Genomic DNA, 15,855 nt, shown 5'->3' on the forward strand with positions numbered 1-15,855 from the left:
CGAAAAAATGTTAAAAAATCAGGAAAAAAGAAAAAGAGCGATTTGAAAACCATAACGGATGTTAAAAGGGACGAAAGTGAGGCAAGAGTGGTGGAAAGAAACAAAATTGAGAGAACGAATGAAAGTAGAAATGGCGTGACGCAGAAATCGCAAGTGAAAAAAATCGAAAGAATAAATGATAGCGAAAAAAGAATGAATGATGGCTAAAGTTGGACGCATGTTGGACTGAAAGTACTGAAACAAAGAAAGATGAATGAGAGTAAAAGTGAGAAGAATGATAGTGAAAGTTGGACGTGGACGCATGTTAGTCTGAAAGTACGGAAACAAAGAAAGATAAATGAAAAGTGAAAGTGAGAAGAATGATAGTGAAAGTTGGACGTATGTTGGACCGAAAGTACGGAAACAAAGAAGGATGAATGAGAGGAGAAAGTTAGAAAGTTTAAACATGGCCGTACCAGCCTTGAAGATGATCCAAGTGAAGCACACCCAAAAAGTGTAACAACACCAGAAATCATTGATCAGTGCACGATATGGTATTGGATTACCGGCGAGTCAAAGTGCATGAAATTGCTGAGACTATAAGCATTTCAAAGAACATGTAGAATATATTTTGCATGAATAATTGCAAACGAAAAAGCTTTACGCAAGATGGGTGCCGTGCAGATCAAAAGGCACTTGCATGAAAATCGCATGAACAGTGCTTGGAGCATTTTAACAAGAATAAAACTGTTTTGTATGTCAATTTATTATGATGGATGAGATTTGGATTCACCAGTACACATCAGAATTCAAACAGCAGTCAAAACAGTGGACAGAAGCCGGTTGTTCAGTGCCAAAGAAGACAAGGTCATGGCATCAGTGTTTTGGAATGCTAAAGGCATTTGGTTTATTAATTATCTTGAAAAACAGTAAAACAATAACTGGGGAATATTATTCCGATCTTTCAACAAGACTAGATGAAAAAAAATTCTTGAGGAAAGACCCGGTTTGTAGAAAAAAAAAAAAAATCTTTCATCAGGGCAATGCACCTGCCCACAAAGATGTTTTGGCAATGGGAAAATTAAGGGATCTACACTATGAATTGTTGGAACATTATTATTATTATTATTATTTTATTACGGTATCTCCATAGAGTCAGTAAATTCATCGCGGGAGACCCAAACTATCAAAACAATATCTATCATATCTCTTCTTCAATTCATTTACATATGAAGAACTCACAACTGAGTCAGGCAATGCATTCCACTCATTCCCCACCCTTCAGGCAAAAAACCTCATTCTCACACCCTTGTTAACAAAAATGTGGTTAACCTTGTTAACCACACTTTTCCTTAATTTCCAGGGATGACCTCTTGTTCTTCCATCACTATCACACAGCTGAAATATTTTCCCTGCATCAATCTTATAAAACCTTTTAGTAATTTAAATGTTTCTATCATATTCCCTCTTCTCCACCTATCAACCAACCTCTGTAATCCACAAGCTCTCAATCTATCAATGTAGAGAGCATTTTTTCATCACTCACCAACTTAGTCACTCTCCTGTGAACCCTCTCTACAACCTCCTGATCTCCAATTAATCCAGATGACCAGATTTGAGAACAGTAATCCAAATATGGAAGTATCAGTGCCTTATAAAGGGGAATAATAACCTCTTTATCTCTGGATGTTAGTGTGTTCTTCAATAACCAAATAATCCTATGTGCAATCTTGGACACCTTAGCAATGTGTCCTCTGAACTTCATCTCCCTATCCACCAACACTCCCAAGTCCCTAGCCTCATCAATCTCTTGAAGTTCCATTCCATCAATGTAGTACATAGCTGGTAATCTTTTAATCCCAAAATGCATAACTTTCCACTTTTCCACATTGAACTGACATCCATTACCTTTTGCCCATTTTGCCAGCTTATTTAAATCATCCTGCAAACTCTCAACATCAGCCTGATTTTTTATTGCTCTACCCAACCTTGCATAATCAGCAAACAACTGAATATCTCCCTTTAAGCCATTTCCTATATCATTTATGTACAAATTAAACAATAACAGCCCAAGCACAGAGCCCTGAGGCACACTACTGGTCACCTACTTCATCCTGGACTCTGTTCTTCCATACACCACTTTCTGGTATCTCTCCCTGAGCCATTCTCTTATCCATCTCACCAGTTTAGTATCCATCTCCATCCGCTCCAATTTGTGCAACAGTATACACAACCTCTGTAATGACAGGATACATGGGGGTATCCTGTCAAAACCCTTAGCAAAATCCAGAAGTATCACTGTGTAGCCATTTCCTTTGTCCAACTCAGATGTCATTTTATTATAGAAAGTTAATAAATTGCTAAGGCAGGATCGACCTTTAACAAAACTATGTTGGCCCCTATAGAGTATCATATTCTGATCCACCCATTTCTTGAATTCTATCTTTAACCAACTTTTCCAGTACTTTACCACCATTCTCGAGATGGTGATTGGTCTGTAATTAACTACCACAGTTTTAGAGCCACCTTTATGCAAAGGAACTAATTTGCCTTCCTTCCACTTCCTAGGGGCATACCAGAGTTCAAACTTAAGTTAAATAACCAAGTAAGAGGCTTTGACAATTCCTTTGCACATTCATGCAATACCCAAGCTGATATTTCATCTAAACCTACAGCAGAGTTTGCATTTAAATTCTGCAATATACTAAGTACCTCTGATTTATTAACTTCAATTCTCACCTTAGTTATTGCTACAGAGATATCCTCACTTGTGATAGACTTTTGAAAATTGATCACTCCGTAACTTTACTATTACATCTGAATTGTCACCTCAATACCATCAGTACCCACTAAAGTTATCCTTCCAAAGTCATTCTTCCTTTTACTTGCCACATAGTGGAAGAACTCTTTGGGATTACCCTTGATTTCCTTGGTTAAGGTCTTCTCATAATCTGATTTAGCTTTTCTTACTATGCTGGTAACCTTCCTAGCTTGAGCCTGGTACTGCTAATGGGTGTACTGATTGCCTTTCACCTTGTAAATTCTTCATAACATTTTTTTTTTTTTTCAGATCAAGCTTGATACTACTACTCATCCATCTAAAGCCTACCTCGTTTGTCTTCCTGACCATGGGGTTACATTCTGATATTGCCTTCTTCAGATATCCTGATTTTATCCCATGCACTGCTACCATCTTTCCCCTGCAATATGTTCTGCCATGGGATGGCTGTAAACTCACTCCGAAGCTTGTTATAATTACCCAACCTGTAGTTCTGTATATATCCCTTCTTAACAGAGAAATTCACAAAGTTTGCAACCTCCGAAGTCAATACCACATGACTGCTCTCACCAATTGGAGGTAAAGAGGACACCTTACTTATGCATATGTCCTCTGAACCAATGACCAGGTCCAACACTCTCACACCACATGTCCCTTCAGTTATGTGCTATTTCAAGTAATTATTTCTTAGAAGATGTATGAATTCCATTTCCTTTTTGCCACATGATATTTCCTCCTTCCAATTGATATCACTTTGATTGCAATAGGTCTAAGTTCGATTCTCGTCGCGATGGGAGGAATCTTTATGTGGACTTTTTCAATCGAAGGTGAGTTAGCCGATCTCATATGGAGGTAGCAGGATTTTTTCTCCCGGAAACTCGGGTTTTTCATCCCACATACAGACAAATCAGCTCTTCAGACACATGCAATTTACAGATGAAAAATACTAGTTGTGGTGGTGGTCGGTAGATGGCATTGATGGAGATGACTGGTAGAGGTTCAGTGTAGTGCTGGAGACAGTTGTATAATAGGTGCCCTCCCGCAATGAGTCTTCGGACTCCTTGGAGGTGTCGCGAATAATAATAATAATAATCACCATAATTAAAATTCCCCATAATAATCACTAACCCTGCACTCATTGCACTAATTTGCTGATGCATGAATTCAATATCACCCCTGTACCTCCTGGCCTATAGCAGCAACCAACTGTATATTTGGTTGTGTTGGTCACTATTTCACACCAAACTTCCTCAAATGAACTATCATTCACACGTCTATCCTCTTGATATACTACTTTCTTTGGCTGCAACTTATCAGCTATCATCAACAGTACTCCTCCCCTGGTTCTATCTTCTCTATCCTCCCTGAAAATACTGTACCCACCATATTCAATTCCAGTAACCACATCTTCTGCTGAGAGCCAAGTTTCACTAATGCCTACAACTTTTGGTGAGATTGCACTGACTAATGCCAAAAATTCTTCCCTCTTATTTTGAATGCTTCTTGCATTAGTATACAAAAATTGCAGATTTCCTTTAGTTCTTGTACCAGCTTTAGAACTGATATACATGTCACTAATTTCAGTAGTCCCATGCCGATTTTTATCCACTCTATTCTGCAGTTTATTCCGCAAATAAGGATCAACAAATATACAATCACTGCATAAGTTTCTCCCTCTTACATTCAACCTTTTCAGTTTCTCTGCCCAATTATTTCAACTTGTTCAGAAAACAGCAACTTCTTCAATCGCTTATGACCTTCCATGTTCAGATGCAACCCATCTCTTGCATAGAGCTGTCTTTTGCCTTCAAACACACTTCAGACATCAACAAATTCCAGACTTCTTTTTTTTTGCACATTCTTGCAATCATATCATTCATTATCATCTCTCGTCTACTTAATTCATAATTGTCAAAACGAGGCAGCACACATACACTATCCCCTCCCTTTGACACTTTTCTTCTTCACGGTATCTAACAATGTTCTTAAATCTTTTGCTACCTGATTTATACTACCACTCAGCTCATTTGTGCCCACCATAACGATCATCTTTTCTGCATCATGCCCTCTCTTTATTGCATCAACCCTATTCCCCAGATTTGGTCTCCTCTGACTTCTGTCTCTTCCCAAAACTAAAACTCTTCCTCGCTGGTCAGCATTTTACTTTGAATCAAGAGGTGATTACAGCTGTAGAGGGGTATTTTGCAGATCTTACTGAGAACCACTACAAGGATGGGATAATGATGCTAGAGCATTGCTAGAATAAATGTATTAGCCTTAAGGGAGATTATGTTGAAAAATAAAAATAATTTGGAAATTATAAATTCGTTTTTTTATTGCTAGGCCGAGAACTTTTCAGACCACCCACGTATGAATATAATTGTGTAACCAATATTCACAATGAGTTTACTGTCTCCTTGGATGTCCATTAATTATTATTATTATTATCTGACTTCCATGGAGTCAAAGGACTCATTGTAGGAAGTCTGTACTGTCTCATGCCAAAAGGTCATTGAACCCATTTGCAGTTTCTGTACTCATTACACTTTCAGGCAATGCATTCCACTCACCAATCACTCTCCACACAAAAAACCTATTTCTCACTCCCCTGCTCGCACCCTCCTTATACAGCTTCCATGGATGGCCTCTAGTTCTACTCTTGCTGCCCTCTACTCTACTAAATACCTTCTCCACATTAATTTGGTAACACTCTCTCACCAACTTATGTCTCATATCCTATCCCCCTCTTCTATTCACAAGGCTCTGTAAGTTGCATTCCCTCACTCTCACCTTATCTGATATTCCATATCCCTGACACTAACTTCGTAAACCTTCTCTGGACCTTCTCCAATACATCCTCCTGTGAAACTAGGTTGCTAAATCTATGCACAGTAGTCCATATGTGGCCTGATCAAAGCATTATACAAGGGAACCATAAGCTCTTTGCTTCTGTATGTCAATATCCTCCTTGTTATTGCCATAATCCATTGTGATGTTCTTAAATTTTAGCAACATAACCCCTAAACTTCAAGTCTTTGTGCATGATCACTCCCAGATCTTTCATCTCCTCCAGCTCCTTCAAAATATCTCCATTAATTGTATGCTCTGCTCTGCATCCCAACTTTACCTATCAAATTTTATGACCTTGCACTTTGCAACATTAACCTGATAGCTCTAATCATTTGGACACTGGCATAGTCTATTCAGATCCTCCTGCAAAGCACAATGCCTGCTGTAATTCTCATAGCCCTTCCCAACTTTGCATCATCAGAAAACAGCTGCACATCTCCAGTTAAGCCAATTACAGTGTTATTAATGTGCAAGTTAAACAATAATGATCCAAAAATAGACCCCCATAGCATTCCACTAGTGGCCTTTCTCTTTTGGAATACCACTCCTCCATATATAACATACTGATATCTGTCCAACAGCTAATCAGCTATCCAACTTACTAGTCTGTTATCTAATCCCATCTGTTTCAGTTTAGCTACTAGCTTGTCATGTGGCAGTCTATCAAAGGTCTTTGAAAAATTCAAATACACCACCATATATGCATCTCCTTTATCGAGTGAGTTTGTCACCATGTTGTAGTATGAGCATTTGTTAGGGGGAGGTCATGCTGACCATCATAAAGAATACTACTATTATCAACCCATTTCTGAATCTACACCACCATATGTGCATTTCTTTTATTGAGTGAGTTTGTCACCTTGTTGTAATAGATAAGCAGATTGCTGAAACATGACCCCCCCCCTAACAAACCCATGCTGACCATCATAAAGAATACTGCTATTATCAACCCATTTCTGAATCCTAGTCCTTGCCAACTTCTCTAATACCTTAACAACAACTACAGACACACAGATCGGCCTATAATTTGTAGTCTTATCCCCCATTTGTGAAGTTGAATAATTTTTCCTATCTTCCATTCCTTTGGGACTTGCAAGGCTCATGTTAAATAGCTGTGCCAAAGGTGCCATTAATTCTGTAGAGCATTTCCTCAAGACACATGGCAATATACTGTCAAATCATATTGTCTTATTAACATCAAGTTTACTTGATTCCCATATACTTCCTGCTCATTCATCATTAGTCTCTCCTCTGCCATACATTCTACACTCCAGTTTTCCTGATGTTGTCTTCAAGAGGATGAAATAAACTGATCACTGAATAATTCAACTATATCCTCCACATGTTGTGTGCTGTTATCATCAACTAGCATCATCCTCCCATAGTCATTTTTCCTTCTACTTGCCACATGTCAAAAGAACTCACTAGGATTTTTCTTAGTTTGATTGGCTAATTTCTTCTCATACTCCACTTTTGCTGCCCTTACCAACCGAGTCGACTTTCTGGTCTGCTCCTTGTATTCCTCATGCATCTGATCATTACCAACATTCATCTTGTGTTACCTACACAGTGTTTTCTTCTTTCATATTTCATGCTTAATCTCTTCATTTATTCATTTTACTCTTATCTTGTTTAGCCTTTTCACCTTTGGAATACACTCAGCATTGTTACTGTTAAATAGTTCTTAATCAATGCCAATGCAGTGTCTGTATCCTTCCCACTCAACTCCTCTTTCCACACAATAGCTCCCAGCTGTCTCCTAAGCTTTTCATAATCACCAATTGTAGTTACACATATGTCCCTTCTTTATAGAAGTTCTCATGTGACTGACTGCAACCCATGTGATTACTTCATGGTAATGCTTTCTAACTGGAAGATTAGACACTCATGATCACGTCCTCTGAGGATATAACAGGTCTAAGACTCTTAACTCTTGTGTGCCCTCCATTTCATATTGTCTAAGATTGTTGTCCCTTAAGAAGTCAAGAAATTCATTCTCCTTATTCCCTATCTCTTCATTCCAATCATTATTGCCACGGTTGAAATCATGCATAATGATCACCCTTTTCTTGCATACTAAGCTAAGTTGCCTATACATTTCTTTGTTTCCACCTTCTACATTCCCTGGCCTGTAGCAATACCCCACTTTCTATCATCCTTCACTTCATGCCATACTGCTTCAAAACCACTGCCGCTGTTTTCTTCTTGTATCTTGTGCAAACTTAAGTCCCTTGCTATCATCAGCAGCACTCCCCTCCCCTCTTGCCTTTCTTATCTTCCCAAAAAAACATCATATCCCACCATTTCTATTCCCATCAAGATATCATTCTCATCCAACTATGTTTCACTTATTCCAACTATTTTCAGGCACTTAAACTCAATTAATGCAACAATTTTATCTCCCTTATTTCTGACACTCCTGGCATTCATAAATAAACATAAAAATTCATTTATTGGTCTGTAGCCAGTCCTACTTATGCTGCCCCCTATCTGTAATTTCTCACCTGCTTGTGTGTCTGCTCATATTTTGTCCCGCATAGCTTCCCAGACTCAACCTCCATGTATTTTTAGCTATTCCATTCTTACGCTGACCATCCACATACATGCATTCATTATAATACGGTAATCTACCAGTGATCCAACCACATTGGGAAGGCTGTTTGCTGTCCTGATAATTGAAGGGTTGGATGATCAATTATATCATTGTATCAAACCTTTATTGACATGCAAGGGTCAGTTAACTGAAAGTTTGTTGTTTTTGAAGGGTCAGATAAATGATAGATTACTGTTTCAGTTAATCAGTCACAATTTGGCTATTATTGATACAGAAATTACTATGTTATTAGAGTTTAAAATCTCTGTATTTATTTAATACAAAATATACTAATACAGATAATGTAAATGTGATTAAAGCAACTGAAATTCTGATATTTACTTCAAGCTTATAGTGACTAAAATAGAAGAAGGTGAAAACTGCTACTGTGTGAAAAGGGCTATATTTGCTGTAATACTACTGGGACAAGCAGAAGATATAATTTGTCAACTCTTTGTTAAGGTAAAAATTATAAATTGTAATTCTTACATAATGAGTAATATGAATGGTAGGGCAGTTAAACTGAAAGTTGTTGTCAATGTAGGCTTTATATATATATATATATATATATATATATATATATATATATATATATATATTATATCTACTTCCTCCAGTGATTTGATGTGCTAAATCATCACTGACTATTGTCAGTGCTTCACCTTTATCAAGCTTTTAATTTATTTATAGCCGTCACCACTATTTTATTTTAAATGTCTCATTTTTTAATATATATATACAGGGTGTTCGGGATAAATTTGACAGTTTCGTAAGGAAAAAGAAAATCTTCTTTGTATCTATTAAATTTAATGAATTGACAAAAAAACATTACAGGCAGAGTTAATTACAATACTATCAACAAGATTTACTCAAAATAACCACCATTAGCATCGATCACAGCTTCAATTCTGCTTCGGAACCTCGAACAAGCTGATGCTACAGTCTCCCTGGGAAGGGCCGCAAAAACTGTTTTAATTTTATCCATTAACTGGGCTTTTGTATTACTGGAAGTGCGATTGGTGTCTTTTTCAACTGCGCCCCATACAAAATAATCCATGGGGTTAAGGTCTGGGGAGTTTGGAGGCCAAACATTTGGACTGGTGAAGTCGTAGAAATTTTCAGACAACCATTTTTGACTTTTCCCAGAGGTGTGGCAAGGGGCCGAATCCTGCTGCCATACATACGGCCTACCATTGGCTACCCTTGTTATCCAGGGCTTGACTACAGTTAGCAACTCCACGAACAAAGCCCGAATTCCAATGCCAGGGTTCTTCAACATCTGTTCCTGCAGATTTGCGAGGAATTCTGCTGTACGAACGCAATCAGATCGTCTGCTAGGGATCTTTCTTCTTGCTACATCCTCGTAGTCACCATTGCAAGTCTCTAGTTCATGCCTGATTGTTTTTACTGTATTCAGGGAGCTTTGGGCAGCAGTCGTAATATCCTTATTTTGATGGCGGGCACGAATCATCATGATACAAGTTATTCTCTTCCATGATTCAGGTGGGTTCCAGCTATCCATCCTTTCTGACATCTTGTATATGAATGAAGAAGGGTCCAAACTTTTAAATGAAGAGAAGTGTGTGTTAATACATGTAACTTACGGAAAAATATAATTAATTATAAATATGTCAAATTTATCCCGAACACCCTGTATATATATACACGGTATGTAAATGAGATTGTTCAGATTTAAACAGCACTAACCACAGAATCTGCCAGATTATGTATACTGGTAGATGTCTGCAATGATACTGAACTATAGCCATTGTTTACACAAACAGCAAGATATTTCTTTATTGGGAGCTGCTGCCAACTGTGATAACAGTAGAATTTAAATAAATTAGTAGCATTTATCATGCTACTAATTTTAGCAGTGTCCCAGGATTTGTTTTACCATTGATAAACTGTTTGTCCTTCCTTGACATTCTAGTCACCTGATTACCCAACAGATCCTTATTCTTTCTGTCTAAAGGAACTTTTCTGTCTAGATCAGGCCTTGTTGCCAATTGACATTTCTTTCAATCAAAAAGAAATGTCAAGAGCAACAGCATGTTTCTCTAAACCCTCTAAACCTTTTCATGGCACATGTCCAGTGGTAAGTGATGTAGGAGAGGTCAGCTGTAGATCTTGATTGGCAGAATCCATACTGAAGGTCATGATTAAGTGGAGGACCTCCAGATTGTAGAAGAGTTCAAAATTTGGAAGATGAATAGACATGCGGGAGTATCAAAGAGATGGGAACATATATATAGAATTATAAGGCAGGTGATTATCATAGTCTTAGATATCAATTTGGGAAAGTTTCATGGAGAGAGGAATTGGAAGGCTGGGATATCATTAGTGCTTAGGAAATTGTGAAGGAATATTTGTTAGTAGCAATAGTAAGCTGTATTCCATGCTGTATTCCACAAGTGAAGGTGAAAAAAACACAATTTGGTAAAGTGGATGACAAACAATATTAAACAAGGAACTGCATGTGAAAAAGAGGCTATGGAAGAGATATAAGGAAACAGGTGAAGAGTAGATGCATGATAAGTATGGTAAGGAAGGCAAAACTGGAATATGAGAAGAGATTGGCCCAAAGATCCAAAGAAAATCCTAGGGAATTTTTTAGCTATGTGGCCAGGAGGCAAAATGATTGTGGAAGAATAACATTGTGGGATAGAAATGGAAATAGAGTGACTGATGCAGACGACATGGTGGAATTGTTCAATGAACACTTTACTGGAGTATTTCATCCTGGAGGAGTAAATTTTAATTCTAGAGGGATAGGGCAGGTTTGAGGTTTAGAGGTGCAGGAGGAGAGTGTGTTCCAAATGATGAGTACTCTGAATGTATTGTATTGTAATATTTCACCACGAGTTTTGAGAGAATGTGCTAAAGAACGCTCCTTTGACCTGTCTTTTCAATGACAGTCTGGCTACAGGAAAGGTGCCCAGGGAATGGAAGGTAAGATAGTGGCATTGCATAAGGGCCGTAGCAGACTGGCAGTGTATAATTATAGGCCAGTTTGTGTGTCATCAGTAGTTGTTAAGATCTTGGAGAAATTAGAGGGACCGTATACAGCATTGAGCAGATGAGGGTAATATTATCTGTGAGAGTCAACATGGATTTGTTAAGGGGTGCTCTTGTTTTAGTAATATGCTAGCCTTTTATAATAAAATTACAAGAGCAGTAGATGAGGGAAAGGCATATACTGCAATTTTCTTAGACTTAGCGAAGGCATTTGACAGGGTGCCACATGATAAGCTGATATTTAAGTTACAGCACATGGGTTTGGATGTCAGGTTGGTCAACTGGATTCACGATTGGCTGTCTGATAAGTATCAGACAGTTGTGTATGGTGGGGCATTTTCAAGGAGGCACAAGGTTACAAGTGAGGGTCCCACGGTGCTCAGTACTGGGACCTGTATTGTTTAACATTTATATCAATGACATTGTCAGTGGAATGCAGGAGGATATTCAGTTATTTGCAGATGATGTGAAGCTGGGAGGGTTATTAGTAATAGTGCAGATGTGGTAGCCCTGCAAGAGGATTTGAATAAGCTAGACAGATGGGTAAACGAATGGGGATGTCAGTTTAATGCAGCAAAATGTAAGGTCTTGAGACACATCAATGGGACACTTCATACTCTATTGGAGGAGTTGTACTGGAGGAAGTAGGGGAAACAAGAGATCTGAGGTTGATGATTGATAGAAACCTGAAATTCAGGAGACATATTGCAAAGTGGTGAAGGTAACACAGAGGATTGCTGCAATACTGAGAAGGATGCTGACCTGCAGAAATAAGAGTTATCATTTTGTTGTATGACCCTGATCAGACCACACTTAGACTATTGTTCTCAGATTTGGTCCCCAATATTTGAATCAGCTGAGGGAATGTGTACTGAAGAGTTTGGTAGATAGAAGAAAGAGAGGTGATATGATCGAGACTTTTAAACTGTTGAGAAGTGGTTACAGGGTTGACACTTGGGGGAGTTCTTTCACTTGGTTGAACAGCGGGAAGGAGTGATGACAAGGGGGCCATCCCCGGAAGCTATGAAAGGAAGCTGTGAGCAAGAGAATGAGGAGTAGTGTCTTTGCATGGAGGGGTGGTTGAACCATGGAATGCATTTCCTGATAGAGTGGCGAGAGCGAGAATGGTCAATGAGTTTAAGGAGTGGTATGATAGACTTTGTGTTTCCTAGGAGGGACCTCCTGCTAAGAGTCTTTTGGCTCCATGGAGACCTGAATAATAATAATAATAAAAATAATAATTGAGAAGATGATTAAGTCATTTTCTCTATTATTTTGAAGAGGATTGCGATGTTAGCAGTATCTCTCTTTTTTTTTTAAACAGCCTGGATAGATATATGCTTGATTCCATGCATTGAGATAAATGCTAGATAAGTGGTATTTATAAAATTGTAGAGAAAATCCAGGTGTTAGCTTTGGATCACAACATTGGAGCTCAACTAGAAAAATGCAATCAGGACAGGAGACGTTTTAGTGTCCAAGTTGTTTTGTATTCTTCTGATGTCATTGTTTTTCCTGAAAATTCACAGTATGCATATGGTGCTCAGTTTCTGATATGGTAAGAGGTGATTTGCCTTGAAGCTGTTTTATTGCAAAAGGAAGAAGTGCAAGTGTTTTGGCAGGAACAAATGAATTGAAAGGTCAGAAATATACAATGAGAGAAAATAGGAAAGCATTGTTGAAGGAAGTAAAGATTGAGTTTGCTGTCTTAGTATGATAGGACAGAGGTGAGAAGAAGGGCCATGATTGCTAATAAAATTTCTCCTGCACAATCTTCACTGAGAAGATTGTGCAGGAGGAATGATGTGCAGTTTATAGATGTATGAAGTGAATTTGATAGACGAAAAGACTTATATATGCTTAATGGACTACATTTGTATTAGATCTTTGGAGAAAGTGTTGTTTAGTGAGTTTGGAAATGGGAAAAACCAAGGAAGCTAGAGATATTAAGGAGAGAGAGAGATGCAAACAAGCATGTGTCTGGCCACCTCTGGGATTAACGAGTGTGTGTACAGAAATGATTATGCAATGCTGAATGTGATTACACAAGTTTCAGTTTCAAGTGGGTTGGTAATGACAATTACACAAGGATAATTGTGGGTCCAAGGGGATGTTGAAACAGATGCCAGAAGTATCAGAAATAAGGGGGAAGAGTTTTTGGCATTGGTCAGCTTGACTGGCCAAAAATTATAGGCATCACTGAGATCTGGGTTAACAGAAAATGATATAATTATAGGGATAGAATGTAAAAGGTATTGTATTTTTGGGGAGGATAGAGTAAATAGGACAGGAGGTGGAGCATTGTTGATGATAGCTGAAGAACAACCAACAAAATTAGAAATTAAAGAAGATTTTTGGTCTGGGAGAAATGGCTCATTTGAGGCTGTCTAGTGTGAGATAGAGGCCAATAGGACAAAATATATTGTCGATTGCTGCTATAGAACAGGAAAATGTAGATGCCGTGTCTCAACAGATTAGCACAATGAGTACAGGCTGAACAATTATTATGGGAATTTGTATTGGAGGGAAGAAAGGGGACATGGCAAGATGGAAGTGGAATTTATACATTTGCTAAGGGATAATTCCCACGATGAGGCTTGTGACTCCATGGAAATCAGGAAAATAATAATAATTACCTGAAACAGCATATCATGGAGGGTGACCAGTGGTTCGATGTGATGGATCTGCTAATAGCATCAGAAGATATATATCCATAACCAAGTAGACATTCTGCCTCCAAGTGGAGAGAGAGTGACCATACAATCTTGTTCTTCGAAGGTGCTAAACATATGGAATTCTCTGTCAAGAAAGAGTTGATGTTAAACTATAAAGTTGGTGATTATGACAGACTTAGGGGGCATCTTGGAGTAGTGCCATGCTTGAGGAGCTACAAGGAAAGAATGTAAGTAGTGCATGGGAAGTGGTTAAGGATTGTTTGAGAGTTGCAGTATCAGACTGCATATTGAAAGTCAGGAGGATAAACCAAGTAGGGATTAAGTGGATGAATAGAGACATAAAGCAAGAGTTGCAAAAAAAAAAAGAAAACACTGTGGAGGAAATATCAAGAAGAAGGTGATCAGCATACTCATGATTAGTTCAAAGTGCAGGTAAGAAGGGTGGCTAGTTTGGGAAGAAAGGTCAAATCAGTTTATGAGAAAAACTTAGATAAGCAGACTAAAGTGGCATATTTTTTGATAGATAACACGCACATAATGTATAACGTGCACCCCCCAACATTTTCAACATGCCTTTTGATGTATAGATAACGTGCATGTGCCAAAAAATCCTAAACAGTGCAGTTTAAGATTGAAGTAGCAAAGAAAAAAGGGAATCGTGAAACTGGTAGATTATTGATTGTTGGAGAAAGTAGTGTTCGTGAATAGCAAAAGGCTGAAACAGTCCTGAAAAGTTTACATACGAGGAAACGTGCTATGAGGTTTAGAAGGTGCTTGTGGCCAACCATAGGAAAAAAAAAAACTGTTTGAGTGGGTTGTTAGTGAAAGAGCTAAAGGTATCAGAATATCTACTGTCCGTGCATTGCAGGAATCGAAAAGAATTACGCAAAAATAATATAAAGGATTTCAAGGCCTACCCATCTTGGGTTTTCTCTTCATTTATGAAGAGAAACAATTTAAGTGTTTTAACAATTTAAGAAATAGTTTCATTAAAGCACAAGGGAATGCAGCGGTGTCCGGTGACAATGATTATGCACATGATGATGTATCTTCTGAAATGGAAGCTGAAGAAATACCAAACGAATTTTTTAACGCAATTGATTCTTTCAATATTGAATCTGATGAAGAATTTTTTGGATTTGAATAGTGTAATGTTCAATAAATATTAAGTAATACTTCTACCTTTAGTTTTGTTATTACATTTGATTTACCTCTCTTACCTTTCAAATGTATACTGTGTATGTTCATTTTTTAACGAATTCAGACTTTTTTGTATAGACACATGCGTTATCTATCAAAAAATACAGTAAATCCAAAAGAGTTATTTCATTATGTAGCAAGTAAGAGGAAAAAAATGAATATTGTAGGATGACTTTAATCAATGCTGATGGTAGGAGGATGACAGAAGCAAAAGAAATAGTTGAGTTGTTCAGTGATCATTTTGCAAAGGTGTATCATTCAGGTGGTGACAAAGATGCATGTCAAAATTGAAATAGATGAACAAGTGGTGTTCAGCATATTAAAAAATATTATTATTATTATTATTATTAAGGAGGATGATCAACCTCCTTAATAATCCTGAAAAGCCCCCTTAATAACTTGTAGGTCTCTATCATATCTCCCCTCCTCCTGTCCACCAGACTCTGCAAGTTGCATCTTCTCAATCTCTCGCCATACTCGACATTCCAGAAGCCAGAAACTACCTTAGTCAGCTGCCTTTGGACCCTCTCCAACATCTCTTCATCTTTCTGAAAACCAGGTGACCATATCTGGGCACAATAGTCCATGTGTGGCCTAATCAAAGTCTTATACAATGGACCAAGAATCTCCCCACTTCTACAAGTCAGTGTCCTCCGCATCATTCCCAGAAGCCTTTGTGTTGTCTCTTCACAATCCTGGCCATGCGTCCCCTAAATTTCAGATCTTTATTCCCCCCCCCCCCCCCGATCTCTTATTTCCTC

At 38.1% G+C, this 15,855-nt stretch overlaps 1 protein-coding gene across 1 annotated transcript in view; it reads left to right on the top strand.

The window, feature by feature from the left end:
* Positions 1 to 15,855, top strand: part of insc (spindle orientation adaptor protein inscuteable) — a 153,014-nt gene that overhangs the window by 85,467 nt on the left and 51,692 nt on the right. Inside the window, exon 7 of the mRNA XM_090411722.1 lies at positions 8,550 to 8,663. Within this exon, the coding sequence (XP_090267848.1) occupies positions 8,550 to 8,663 (114 nt within the window). The remainder of the gene's footprint in view (positions 1 to 8,549; positions 8,664 to 15,855) is intronic.

The sequence above is a fragment of the Typopeltis vanoorti genome, chromosome 2 (genome assembly GCF_054136105.1).
Source record: "Typopeltis vanoorti isolate ZY-2024b chromosome 2, IOZ_Tvanoo_1.0, whole genome shotgun sequence".
In the NCBI taxonomy this organism is placed as follows: Eukaryota; Metazoa; Arthropoda; class Arachnida; order Uropygi; family Thelyphonidae; genus Typopeltis; species Typopeltis vanoorti.